At 33.1% G+C, this 12,622-nt stretch overlaps 1 protein-coding gene across 2 annotated transcripts in view; it reads left to right on the forward strand.

Annotated features, from left to right (window-relative positions):
* The window catches only part of LOC145280176 (conserved oligomeric Golgi complex subunit 4-like), a 97,929-nt gene that overhangs the window by 15,036 nt on the left and 70,271 nt on the right, over window positions 1-12,622 (forward strand). For both annotated transcript variants that reach the window (XM_080132024.1, XM_080131965.1), the window contains exons 3-5: window positions 3,522-3,636; window positions 9,069-9,170; window positions 10,804-10,876. In XM_080132024.1, coding sequence (XP_079988150.1) covers window positions 3,522-3,636; window positions 9,069-9,170; window positions 10,804-10,876 — 290 coding nt within the window. The remainder of the gene's footprint in view (window positions 1-3,521; window positions 3,637-9,068; window positions 9,171-10,803; window positions 10,877-12,622) is intronic.

Raw genomic sequence — 12,622 nt, forward strand, 5'->3', positions numbered from 1 at the left:
CTAGTTTCTTTATAACTAGCAGTTCATCCCGACTTTGCTCAGGCCCTATGTACTGTTCATAACTTGCCCTACGTGTGAATACCCTTTATGTAAAATTTCAAATGTTTGGACCAGAAATTGGCTGAGTAATTTGGTAGAGACCGCAGAGGAAATTTCTTTTTAACTTTGACCCCTTAATATCTATTGTTTTGGTCTCGAATCAAAAAGCTTGACCCATGTCCAAGTTACCTACATCTAAAATTTCAAGTGTTTAAACCCAAAATTGACAGAGGAGTTTGGTAGAATCTACAAAGGTCAACTCTTTCAACTTTTCGACAGCAAAATTTTCACCCCCAAACTAATTAAAATGCTTGCCGTATGTCTGAATACCTGTTATGTAAAATTTCAAATGTTTAGACCAAAAATTGGCTCAATAGTTTGCTAGAGACCGCAAAAGTCAAATCTTTTGAACTTTGACCCCTTGACAGCTCAAATTTTTGACCCAAACCAATTAAAAAGCTTGCCCTATCTCTGAATATCCTTTATGTAAAATTTCAAATGTTTAGACCAGAAATTAGCTGAGTAATTTGGTAGAGACCGCAGAGGTAATTTTTAAAAAAATTGACCCCAATTTTGACCCCTTAACATTCATTGTTTTGGTCTCAAATTAAATTAAGAAGTTTGACCCATGTCCAAGTTATCTATATTTAAAATTTCAAGTGTTTAGAACCAAAATTGGCAGAGGAGTTTGGTAGAGTTTTCAAAGGTCAAACCGTTGAACTTTGATCTCTTGACAGCCAAATTTCTGGCCGAAAACCGATTAAAAAGATTTTCCCAAATCTTGAGTGTAGACCGAAAATTGACAGAGTACTTTGGTAGGGAAATGTACACATGCAGAAAATTTCACTTTTATAGATATATAGATTGAAAATTTCACTTTTATAGATATATAGATTGAAAATTTCACTTTTATAGATATATAGATTGAAAATTTCACTTTTATAGATATATAGATTGAAAATTTCACTTTTATAGATATATAGATTGAAAATTTCACTTTTATAGATATATAGATTGAAAATTTCACTTTTATAGATATATAGATTGAAAATTTCACTTTTATAGATATATAGATTGAAAATTTCACTTTTATAGATATATAGATTGAAAATTTCACTTTTATAGATATATAGATTGAAAATTTCACTTTTATAGATATATAGATTGAAAATTTCACTTTTATAGATATATAGATTGAAAATTTCACTTTTATAGATATATAGATTGAAAATTTCACTTTTATAGATATATAGATTGAAAATTTCACTTTTATAGATATATAGATTGAAAATTTCACTTTTATAGATATATAGATTGAAAATTTCACTTTTATAGATATATAGATTGAAAATTTCACTTTTATAGATATATAGATTGAAAATTTCACTTTTATAGATATATAGATTGAAAATTTCACTTTTATAGATATATAGATTGAAAATTTCACTTTTATAGATATATAGATTGAAAATTTCACTTTTATAGATATATAGATTGAAAATTTCACTTTTATAGATATATAGATTGAAAATTTCACTTTTATAGATATATAGATTGAAAATTTCACTTTTATAGATATATAGATTGAAAATTTCACTTTTATAGATATATAGATTGAAAATTTCACTTTTATAGATATATAGATTGAAAATTTCACTTTTATAGATATATAGATTGAAAATTTCACTTTTATAGATATATAGATTGAAAATTTCACTTTTATAGATATATAGATTGAAAATTTCACTTTTATAGATATATAGATTGAAAATTTCACTTTTATAGATATATAGATTGAAAATTTCACTTTTATAGATATATAGATTGAAAATTTCACTTTTATAGATATATAGATTGAAAATTTAATGTTAATAATCTTCAGATTTTTTGCTAAAATGAATTTTTTTTTTTTTGCTGAAATGGAATACTTTAGATTTAGAAATATTTTAGGTGTTTATTTTATATTACAAATACTCTATTGGATCAGGATTCAGAAGTCATCTGCAAAAGTTTCTCCGAGGCTAGTGAATTAGGGCAATTTTTTCGGAAATATTATGTTTTTTGTATTTGTAATAAAAAAAAACATTTAACATAACATGTAAACTTTTTTAAATATATTTTTCTTACATAAAACTATTCTGAAGAAAAAAACATTTCAAAGTAAAGATTAGAAAAATATATTTTGATTATAGCATTTTATTAAAGATAAGACCATTCAGAAAAAGAAGCATTTCATACTTTTTTTAAATATAAACTTTTAAAATTAAATTGGATTTACCTAAGGTGCTTTTCTTTGCTATACACTGGCATGATTTCCGCTAAGCAGAAAATGGAAGTCAAAATGACCTAAGCTTTTTTAATTCAACCCAGCTCACCTGCTGAACTGCGAGAGCTGGAGAGGGAGCTTGCAAAATATTAAAACACGTCTAACCCTTGGACCAGAGAAAAGTTATGTTAAATGAATAGAGATTTTATGAGAACTTAGAAAATTTATAAAATGATTCGGCCTTGTGCTGACATAAAATTAGAATTTAGAATAATTGTTTCATTTAATGGCGGTGTTACTCACAAATTTTAGTATCAGCCAAAAGTAGTTTTTCTGAACTTTTTTAGATGAGGACTGATTATTTATTTGCAGACTGTTATCCTCCTCTTCATAGTTGTTGTTTCACCACGTTTCGCCCAAATCGTGCTATGGCCTTCTTCAGGTAATTAACTGCAATGGGATAGGAATGCTGAGTCTCATAACTGTATCCCCAGTAATTACTGCCTTCCATAGTTGTTGTATCTTTACTATTCCAGGTTAGCATTGTCTGAAGATAGCAGTTTCAATCCTATCCAAAGCAGGCCAGATATTTAGTTGGCCAAAACGTGAGGCAACAATGAGAATGACAGTTTGCCAATATATAAATACACAAATTACTCACCTCAAAGGATTCCAATATAAAAAAATATAGAAGACTGATTATTCATAATATTTGTATCCTTCGGAATACTGTTCTCATCTAGGTGTTATTTGTCTGTTTTGTTCAATGAAACCTCCAACCTTCTTTAAGCGTAGCTTGTCTAACTCGGGAAATCTTTCTTTTAAACTTGGGAATCTGCACAAAATTTTAAATGGGACCCTTTATTTAATCCCTGGGGATAGCATGCTCTTGTTCCATAGGTTATGACTAGGTAGGAGTCTTAAGTAATTCGCAATTGTATTTTTGATCACTTGCAGTGAGAATTGAACCTTCAATCTCCAGGAAAGTAACTTTATAACTGTTTCTGCCAGTAGTCTGTCCACTGCGTTATGGGTGCTTGCGAACTGAGTTCAACAAGATACATCTGAAGAAAGTCAGAAATTAATTCGACCGAAATGTTGTGCAAATAACACTCAAGATGAGAACAGTAGTGCAAATAATACGAGCATAATGTTATATGAAACATATTGTTGGCACACTTCCATTTACTTAAATATTTATATTTTTTGATTTCAGACCGAATCTTCATATTCTTGAATCTGATTCCAAACAGTTATCAAGCATGATTGGCTTCACGTCTACGCTGGCTGAAAATGTAAGCAGCAAAGTCCGTCAATTGGATTTGGCTAAAGTAAGTCAATTTTATTATGTCTTAAATGTTATTTTCCTCTTACGTGGATGTATAATGAAAGTGAAAACAATTTATTTCTAGCAATGAATACTTCTGATAGAAAAACCATCAATCAAAAATCAGAATCATTTGATGTGAATTCATCTAGATAATGTGAATTCATCTAGATAATGTGAATTCATCTAGATAATGTGAATTCATCTAGATAATGTGAATTCATCTAGACAATGTGAATTCATCTAGACAATGTGAATTCATCTAGACAATGTGAATTCATCTAGATAATGTGAATTCATCTAGATAATGTGAATTCATCTAGATAATGTGAATTCATCTAGATAATGTGAATTCATCTAGATAATGTGAATTCATCTAGATAATGTGTATTCATCTAGATAATGTGAATTCATCTAGATAATGTGAATTCATCTAGATAATGTGTATTCATCTAGATAATGTGAATTCATCTAGATAATGTGTATTCATCTAGATAATGTGTATTCATCTAGATAATGTGTATTCATCTAGATAATGTGAATTCATCTAGATAATGTGTATTCATCTAGATAATGTGAATTCATCTAGATAATGTGAATTCATCTAGATAATGTGTATTCATCTAGATAATGTGTATTCATCTAGATAATGTGTATTCATCTAGATAATGTGTATTCATCTAGATAATGTGTATTCATCTAGATAATGTGAATTCATCTAGATAATGTGTATTCATCTAGATAATGTGAATTCATCTAGATAATGTGAATTCATCTAGATAATGTGAATTCATCTAGATAATGTGAATTCATCTAGATAATGTGTATTCATCTAGATAATGTGTATTCATCTAGATAATGTGAATTCATCTAGATAATGTGAATTCATCTAGATAATGTGAATTCATCTAGATAATGTGAATTCATCTAGATAATGTGAATTCATCTAGATAATGTGTATTCCTTTGTCTATTTTAGCTTTACTATATGGGAACTTAATCTTCACATCCGGACACATAGACACAAGCTAAACATGATTATCGCCCTTCAACTCCTTGCCACAATAACCCTTATCCCTGAGTGGCTTCCGGGCCTTGATAAGTGGTGACCACCTTGTAAAAAAAAAAAAGGTGGGGGCGATGTAGCTACTTCACTTCGGTTTTTTATATTTCATTCTCTTTTTCAATATGACAGAAACAACTTTGCGGTTCTAACAACAGCCAGGCCATGTTCGAACTCTCAAAGAATATTCAGACCTAAACGCAAGTAACGTTACTCATTCATCTTTCGCTAAAATTCTTACAAACTTGATTTGTAATTAAATGTAAATGAATCTACATTTATTTGTTATCGTATATTGGTATAATTCGTGTCTTCATTACACGACCTTTGCTTCTTTTCACCTGCCTTACAACATGGAGAATGGGATTGCCAATTACATAAGCAGGCAACCCTGCTCTCCACAACTATCACACCAACTGTGTAAGCAGTGGCTTAGATTGTGAATAGAAGCAACATGATCAACCTTTTTCTTTCTCAAGTAGTCTCTGTGATCCTGATAGGAAATACACTTGGACACAAAGGGATGCATTTATCAGGCAATGATGAGGACTATCCTTCTTGATGTCTGTGAGACGTGGCCTATGAGAATGGTGGATTTGCACAAACTGGAAGTTTTTGATAATGACTGTCTTTGCAGCATTCTGCATTGTCGTCGTGAAAATTGTGCCTCCTGCTGTTCGTCCTTCTCCGGTGGTTTGAACATGCAGCAACAAAAGAGTTCATGTGCAAAACCCTCTTTTCTCCCTTTCTGTCTGACTAGCACAAATGGGCAGCTGAAGACCTGGGTGACAACAATTAAGGAAGATATGACAGTACTCTTGGATCCAGAAGTAGTAGATCTCTGTGATGGAATCAGGAGTGGTTAGGCATATCCTGCAACCTGGCCCAAGAATGACGAAACTGGTTTGAGATGCAGATAGTGTTCAGTAGGAAGACAGCTCAATTCGATTAAAATGGATGGTTACTGCAAGTGCAAGTTAATGCTTTTTCACTCTAATGTCTGCGCAAACTTTTGCAACTACTTCAATATAATAAAAGAAAAATTGAAAGAAAGTAAACGGTTTTACTTAGTTTTAGTGTTCTTTTTCTGAAAGATGTGTTTGGCTGTGGTGGTGAAAATCCAGGAATGAATCAGGAACCTTAAGATGAGTTTAATTCAATAATTTCTTTGACCAGCAACAATGACAACTTTTTCTCTCAACAACATCAGCAGCAGCAGTGATCCTTGTTTCTTCACTTTACTGACAGCACAAGACGATTGCGCTTAGCATTTATAGAATCCTTGTTTTAACGACATGAGAGACAAACAATACCTGTCAAAAGCGCACATAAACATCTAAAACACAAATGACTCTCGAACAAAAATTCTGTCTCCTTTTATTTAGCCATTTTAGACTCCCAACCTATTTTGTATAATCATCATTACTTCGTCATCAAACGCTTCGAGGTTCGTGTGTGCGTGTGGCCTCTGTTTTCTTGCACATGCCACTCATCCTTCGGTCTTTCCACACCATTGTCACATTTTTTAAACATTTACCAGTAACAATGAAATAAATTTTCTGACCACTCCCTTTACACACACACACACACACACACACACACACACATTCTGATTGGTTCCCTGATTACTTCAAATGATTAAACATTGAAGTATATTTTATTATAACGTGCTTGGGGCTATACTAAATTGGAATATATAAGCACTAGAAAAGATACCCACGTATTGCGCGGGACTTTACTGTGTACTTAGATACCCGCTTCACGGGCACCCTTAAAGTAAGTGGATGTTGTAAGAGATGCACCAAATATGACCTTAAATTTAACCTTGAAAAATGGTGTACACCATCCCTAGATCGGAGACCATCATGTCCGGTTTGATCATGATCGGTCCAGTGGTGTGGGCTGAAGGAGAGTTGTACATGCATGCATACACAAACACTACTACTTTATATATATATATATATGTATATATATATATGTCATTGATAGTTTTTGAATTTTAGCCAAACACACATACAGACGGAAATGACTTTCCTGTATTATTCAGATTCTTCAGACTACTGTTCTCATCTTCACTGTTATTCTCAGAATGTTTCTGCCAATATAACCTCAAACCTTCTTCAGGTGTATCTTGTCAAACTTAGAGGAAACTGCATGAAATTCTGAATGGAACCCTTTATTTAATCCATGGGGGTAGTATGCTCATGTTCTGTCAGCCATGACCCGATAGAAGTGTTACGTATAGTAGTACCTCAATGCTCGACCATAATTCATTCCAGAGATTTGGTTGAACACTGAAATGATATTTCCCCTTTAAAGTAGCTGAAATAGAATTGGTTCCAGTGTTTAAAAGTCCCTTTTTCTCTGCAAACTTTGAGGATTCTATGCATTTAATTGCAGAGAAAATCACCAACAAACATTAAGATGATTAGCTGCATGAAGAGAATAAAATATAATTAGACTGTTTTTATTTCTTACCTTTCAATGATCAGTTGATGACACAAGTGGATGGATGACGAGATAGAGAGGTTCGATTTCGATGCCTCCATTCAGTCTTGAAAGACAAAGGATACCCCTTGTAGCTTTGCATGTAATGAGGCAGGGGTTGTGCAATCTCCAACCACACCTCTCCTGAATCGGCACTGTTTGAGTCCAGTAGCAAGGAGAAGCCCAGGACGACTGGAAACAATGCCGAGATAAGTGGAGGTTATCTGATGGTAAAAGAATTTCCATTTCTTCTCCTTGTTCAAATAAACAGTTTAGCATTGTGTAAAGACTTTTGAAACAAAAATCCATTTTTTTGTTTCATGTAATTAATGGGTGTCGTCCTGGAGTAAGTTTGCTTCATTCATATCACATCAAAGCCCTGCTCTCTACTGATTTTTTTCTTGACTTTTTGGACACCTCGTGGCCCTCTGTCATCCCATGTTAAAAGGAGTTGACCAATAGAATTGTAGTCTGTTGCCATGATGATGTGCTAAAAAAAACAAAAAAACTCTGATACCATTTAGACAGTTGAACAGGCTTCCAGGATGCCGTTCTAAAACTAACTCATCCCAAAGTTCAGACTCGTGTAGCAACGTTGTCAGGGTCGGGTGGGGGTGTCATCACACTGCACTTCAAAAATATCACTCACTAAACTGCCGATCTGATCTGACCAGTATGTGTCACAATGTTTGACTGAGGAACAGCGTTTTTTAATTTACATTCAAAGCAAAGCCGGCGGTTTAAACTCCAGAATTTTGTTCTACTACCAAAGCAAGAAAATCTCTAACTTTTAGTTCAACCAGAGAAATGTTCAGAGACTGAGGTATTACTCTAATTTGCAATTGAATTATTAGTATTATCCACACTGAGGATTGAACCTTCAACCTTTGGAAGAGTGTCACTTAGAACTGAATTTTACTTAATACTACTACTAACGCCTGAAAGTATCCTATACCTCTATAAGGCCACCATTCGCCCATGTATGGAGTATTGTTGTCATATTTGGGCTGGTGCATCTGCCACTAGTCTCTCGCTCCTAGACAAGGTTCAAAAGAGAGTCGCAAATCTGATAGGTCCTGAACTGTCAGCTAAACTTCAGCCTCTGTCCCATCGACAAAATGTTCTACAAATACTTTAATGGAGAATGCTCTGATGAACTGCAAGCACTTGTGCCCCCACGACGTAAATACCCCCGACAAACCCTTCCCAGTAGAGATCCCTAGATGCAAGAGAGCCTTCTACTCCAGTAGTTTCTTCCCCAGAACCGCTAGACTTTGGAATTCCCTTCCGGGTCCCTGCTTCCTCGTCTGCACTGACATGCAGAAGTTCAAGTGCAACGTGAACCGGCATCTTGCTGCCCAACTTCCTACACAGTACCCCTGATGCTTATGTCCCCGATAGTAGCCCCTTACAACAAAGTGGCAATGTGCCTTGTTTGGAGTGAAATTGTAATAAAAAAAAAAAAACATACTTTATCCATTACATCATGGGTCGAGCTGACGCAACCAGAGCATGCTATCCCTGTGGATGAAGAGTTTTGTTTGAAAATATTATGCAAATTCTCATGTTCGACGAGATACACTTGAAGAAGGTCTGAGGTTACAATGGCCGAAACCTTGTGAGAATAAAACTCAAGATGAGACCAATGGTTTAAATAATCCTAATAATATAAATTATTGCACCTCGTCTCCAAAATTCATAAACATAAGTTTTCTTTACATAACAAATGTGGTATGAAAAACAGTAGCAGCAGATGGTTTGGACCCTCTTATTAAAATTGTGTTTTGCCCTGGAGATTTTAGATTATATTTTCACTGTCTATCTCTGTTGCTTTTTTTTATTGTGCTTCAAGCCATTATAATACTTTTCCATGTATACATTTTCCAGAGCCGTGTGACTTCTTCTATTCAACGTGTTGAAGATGTATTAGATCTCAAATTCTGTACAGATGGTGTGCAGTCGGCTCTTCAGAATGAAGACTATGAAAAGGTTTGTCTCGTTTGTTATTAATATCGTCATATCCATATAATTTCTGTAAATATCAAAGATTGTCATTTTTTTCTTAAGATAGGTATAGTTATCCGGCACTTGTACAGTTTAATCAAGACATTAAAAAATGAAAATATCAAAAAAACGTTATGTTGTACGTATCTGTTTTGAACTGAAGATCTCTGAAAAAAAAATTTCACTTAATTTGATCAAGTAGTTTTTTTTTTTTTTACAATGGAAAAACACGTTTTTATGAGAGCGCATTGAAGGAAGACATCTTGGAATTTTTCTTAATTTTTGTTTGGCGTTTAGAAGCGCCATGGGAGATAACTCTAGTTAAAGCGCCGACGCTCCCTCCCCATCTTTAATACTAGCTTTTCTTCCTAAAAATCAAACCTTTTGCTCGGTATCATAACAAATTGTTTTTTTTCTGTAAAACAAACTACTTGATGAAATTAAGTGAAAGTTTTTTTCGGAGAATTTCATTCCATAACGGATACATACAATTTAAACTTTTTTACGATATTTTCATTTTTTAATGTCTTGATTAAACTGTACAAGTACCAGTTATCCTCCTTAAACCAGATTTATATATGTTGGTTGAATCTTATTTTACATGCTTATACAATATGTGGTACAGGTAAAAACCGCATTCCAAGTAAACATTTTTTGATTTACTTATATATCAGGTAAAAATAAGTATCCTCACCAAAAATTAAGGAAAATTATCAAATAGAATTTTAATGAAAAATAAAAATCAGTTTCCGAATTTTACCAATCCACCATGCATTTTACTTGGTTAAATGATAGACTGACTTATGTCCCCCTGCTTTTATCAGCATTTCGTGCTAACTATTTTTGTCTAATACATATATTAAAGAATTGTTACTTCCAATGCAATTTTCATATGTGCCCCATACTGTGTAAGTGCCCAGAATTGTTCTTGGGTTCCACACCGGAAAGACAGATAAAATGTCAGATTTCTTTAGTGTTAACGGAAGAATGGTAGGAAGGAATTGAAAGATTCAACTACAAGCTTATCTTCAAAGTTGTGCTCATCATCATCATTTGTTGGATGCTTCATTGAGTAAAATTTATAAAATAATTTTTGAAGACCTAATTGGATTATTTGAAGTACTGTTCACATCTTGGTCATTATTTTCATAATGTTTCAACCAATGTCACCTGACCTTCTTCAGGTGTATCTTGATAATGGCTCTAATTGGTGATTGGTAGAAAAGAATGTTTTTGTTTTGTTTTTTCTAACAAACTGTAGTCAAAATGTATGATTTGTTTGTGAAAGCACAGAACCTTGAATCATTTCCTTTTTATTAGAATTTAAAATGTGACGCGTTTATGAAATGGAAAGTGTCGAATTATTTGCAATTTTTTTTTTTTTATTATTTGAGTCCAAACTGATTTGATATGTTTCTGAATTTTTAAAATGAAATATTATCAATCCCCCATCAAAATAAGAACAGTAATCCAAACAATGCAAATAATACAAACTTATTCTAGTTTGAATCAGTTTCGTTTTTTTTTTTTCTTAGATAATAATCTTGCAAACAAATATCGTTCACATCCTCTACTAATATTTCTTTATTTCTATTTTTTTTCTTTTTTTGGATGACAGGCAGCTGGGCATATCCACCGTTTCTTGAGTTTGGATGAAAATGTTCTGAGAATGGCAAGTGATGCTAGTGAAGGTAATTTTATTTTTATTTAGATTTTTTTTTTTTTTTTTTTAATGAGTGACAATTTATTAAGGCTAAAAGCCAGTCAAGAATAAAAGTTAATGAGATGGATAAATTATCAGTTGAATGATGAAGAATATTATGGGAGGATTGAAAATGATGAATGGAATAAATAAAATTTGGTTACTAAAGAGGATATTTTATAAGTATTTGCTAACATTGGATCTGTTGATGTTGGGACCTGCAGGGAAGCAGTCGCATACTAATATGTTCCACAGATCATAAGTTTTATGAAAGAAACTCTGTTTATGGAAATTTTGTGAAGAAGAAAGTTCTTTAAAATGGTGGTGGTAGGAGGAAGATGTGTTCTTGCTGTGAATATCCTATAAAGAGGAACCAGTGATTGAAGCTCGGTCGAGCTCCTATCATGAAAATAATGATGGTAGAAAAAGACTAACAACGTTCTTTCTGTGAGAAAGAGTGTATAAAGAACAGAAGTGATAATTTGCCACTAGATTATAAAATTGATTTTGTGTTCCGGCAAAGAAATAAAGAGTGATCTAAGCGGCACATCTCTAGATATGGCAACAGTGCTAGATATTGGCAGGCAACCCTGGGGAGAAAAACCCATTCAATGGGTAGCACACACAAAGGGATTCAAACGTGAAGAATTTGGGACTTTCTACCATTGTCTAATGGAGTGCATAACTTGACCCAGAAATATGTGGCATGCGTCACCATTTCTTCACCACCCAACAACTGTCTAACCACACACCTCCCCATGTGCCTTCAAGTACATGTCATAACAGAATAACAACAGAAAAGCTGATTATTGAAGTAAAAATAATATATATTTTTTTAGATCAACTGTGTTGTGATTTTTACTTTGCTGTCAGTGTGTGTATATATTTTGTGCCAGCGACACAAGCTTTCTATTCTAATAGGTTCTTCCCTTGGACTGCTAGACTTTCTTTCCCTCCTTCCCTGAGTGTAGAAGTTTTGATATACTGTAAAAAAACTGATATCTTACTGCTCAACTTCCCACAGTCCACTGTTAAACACAAATCCAAAATAGCAGTCACTTATGTCCAAATGACTGCTTTATTGGAAGTGAAAAAGAATAAAATAAAAATATAATAAAATTTCAGAAAACTCCATTGATGTAAATAAAAAATCATGTACTTTTTAGTGTAAATAATGATTGATAAAATATCATTTGTAAACGTTTTGTATGTTCTTAAACAACAAAAATATCCTGCAAAAATTTTATTAAAAAACGTCAATTAGTTGCATGCAATCCTTATGACAACACAAATTGACCCACATGACCCTCAAAGGATTCTGAGTTTGACAAGGTTGATATAGATTATCTCAGTATCAACTTTGCCAATCTCTCCTGGTAAAGATAATCTTTTTATTAATTGTGTCGCTTTCCTTTGTCTTCCTATCTCAACATTACATTCCAATTTTCATGTTTTATTGCAATACTCTGAGTTTGTGGTAACTGGTGACGTGATTCGAATGGACACCAAAAAGTGACTGGCTTGAACAGCCACCCTCTTTGTGTCTCAGCTTCATTGAGATGTGCTCTCCTCTTCACTTCCAACAACATGTTAATTTTCACAGGTAGTTGTTAACTGAATATTTTTAACCAATAAAAATCATTTCAAACCTAAAAATTAATAAACCTTGTGAAAACAATGAACTGGTCAATGAAATTAAAATTTTTCAAGATCAAAACTGATGCACTTTTAAGGA

This window comes from Euprymna scolopes, chromosome 1 (genome assembly GCF_053919585.1).
Source record: "Euprymna scolopes isolate OS-2025 chromosome 1, ASM5391958v1, whole genome shotgun sequence".
Taxonomy (NCBI): domain Eukaryota; kingdom Metazoa; phylum Mollusca; class Cephalopoda; order Sepiida; family Sepiolidae; genus Euprymna; species Euprymna scolopes.